Below are 1,615 nucleotides of genomic sequence, written 5' to 3' on the forward strand. Positions count from 1 at the left end.
TCTAGTTGTCTGTGGCTATGTCATTGACTCTGGGCCCCACAGTCCCCAGGTCTTGCCTCAGTGTCCTCCATTTTAAAGGGTATACTATTCACCTTTGGAAGGCTACAGAGGAGGGGAGATGTAAAAGGCCTTTACAGGCCTTGGAAATAAAAGTAAGAATCAGTTCTGACTCATAGCCACCTACCCTGTAGACAGAACTGCCCCATAGATTGATTCCAAGACTGTCATGTTTATGGAGGAAGACTGCCACATCTTTCTCCTATGGATTGGGTGGTGGGTTGGAACTGCCAACCTTTTGGTTAGCAACTGAGCACTTACCCATTGTACCACCAGTACCCCACAAGTACTTGAGTTTACTGTAAAGGGGTATTTTCTAGAATTGTAGTCATCTTCAAAACTGTAGTGTTAGTGAAGCTAATGTATAATCTTCTCTATCCTTCTTAGCCTATTCTATTCAGATCTATTCACATTAACTTCCAAGGTAACAACTTTATGAATTTTCTAAGGGAAATGACAAGCAAAATTGTGTTTTTGTTTTGGTTGTTAGTATCTGTGATGGTGTACCTGCAGGGTGCCAGGAGCCACTGGAAGGGCTTTGGACACATTTATTGCTTCTGGGTAGTCCTGGACAAACCAGAGGACTCGTGTGGGCTAAAGAAGCTTGCAGCTAGTGTGATACTCTGTGCAGATTTTGCATTCTGCTCCATAATACGTTGTCTTAATATAGAAATGTTTGTTCCCACAAATATCTGCATACAGTTAACACTCTGTGTGCTTTCTAGAGCCTCTTGTACTGCTTTTCCTCCCCTCAGGGTCTGGCTTGCCCTTTTGAAAAGGACTGGGCTTCTATCCTTGCAGGTTTCCTTAGTCTGGTTTCATAACCTTGTTGTTCTAGAGGAAAGGAGATTTAGAGGTCTGAGATGAGACTTTGGAAAAGCAGGCAATTAAAATCACAGGAAAAGAGAATGACAGTGTTTCATACCATACCAGTAGAAAGTGAGAACTTCCATGACGCATTATTTACTGCTGGTACAGAGTTGGTCTTTGACATTTGTAATGATCAGAAGCATAAGGTCATTTTTGCTGATACAGTTTACTTTCTACTTAGATTCTAGGTCCCAATTCAACTGCAAACAGTATCATGGCCTCCTATCAACAACAGAAGACTTCAGTCCCTGTTCTTGGTTCGTATATATTTTTTCCTTTATAAATTATTGCAGTAATATGCAAAAAGAGTATTTTCAGTGTTGGAAAAGTCAGCAGTGTAGGGAGAGATTTGGATATTAACTATAATTTTCCCTCGACTATAAGGTGTTCCCTTTAGTAAGACATATATTTAATGCTTTCAGTAATGGAAGCAGGTTGGAAAGAAATCCAGCACAACATTAAACGTACAGTTGTTTGGAAAATTCGACTGCCAACGGCATATATTTTTCTTATACACACACACACTGGTTTAAAGTTTGAGTCTAAACAGTGTATATTTGCATAAGATTCCAGAGATTTTTTTCAAGTCATCATCTTTGACTATTGGCAGTTATACATGCATCTTGGGGACATTTTCATAATCCCTGTTTCTAATCCAGACCTTTGTATCACCCATAGGATTAATAAT

The 1,615-nt window shown here is 39.6% G+C and overlaps 1 protein-coding gene across 1 annotated transcript in view; it reads left to right on the forward strand.

Moving 5' to 3' along the window:
• The window catches only part of IKBKAP (inhibitor of kappa light polypeptide gene enhancer in B-cells, kinase complex-associated protein), a 60,835-nt gene that overhangs the window by 54,809 nt on the left and 4,411 nt on the right, over window positions 1-1,615 (forward strand). Inside the window, exon 35 of the mRNA XM_006864688.1 lies at window positions 1,109-1,184. Within this exon, the coding sequence (XP_006864750.1) occupies window positions 1,109-1,184 (76 nt within the window). The remainder of the gene's footprint in view (window positions 1-1,108; window positions 1,185-1,615) is intronic.

Source organism: Chrysochloris asiatica, unplaced genomic scaffold (assembly GCF_000296735.1).
Source record: "Chrysochloris asiatica unplaced genomic scaffold, ChrAsi1.0 scaffold00069, whole genome shotgun sequence".
NCBI lineage: Eukaryota > Metazoa > Chordata > Mammalia > Afrosoricida > Chrysochloridae > Chrysochloris > Chrysochloris asiatica.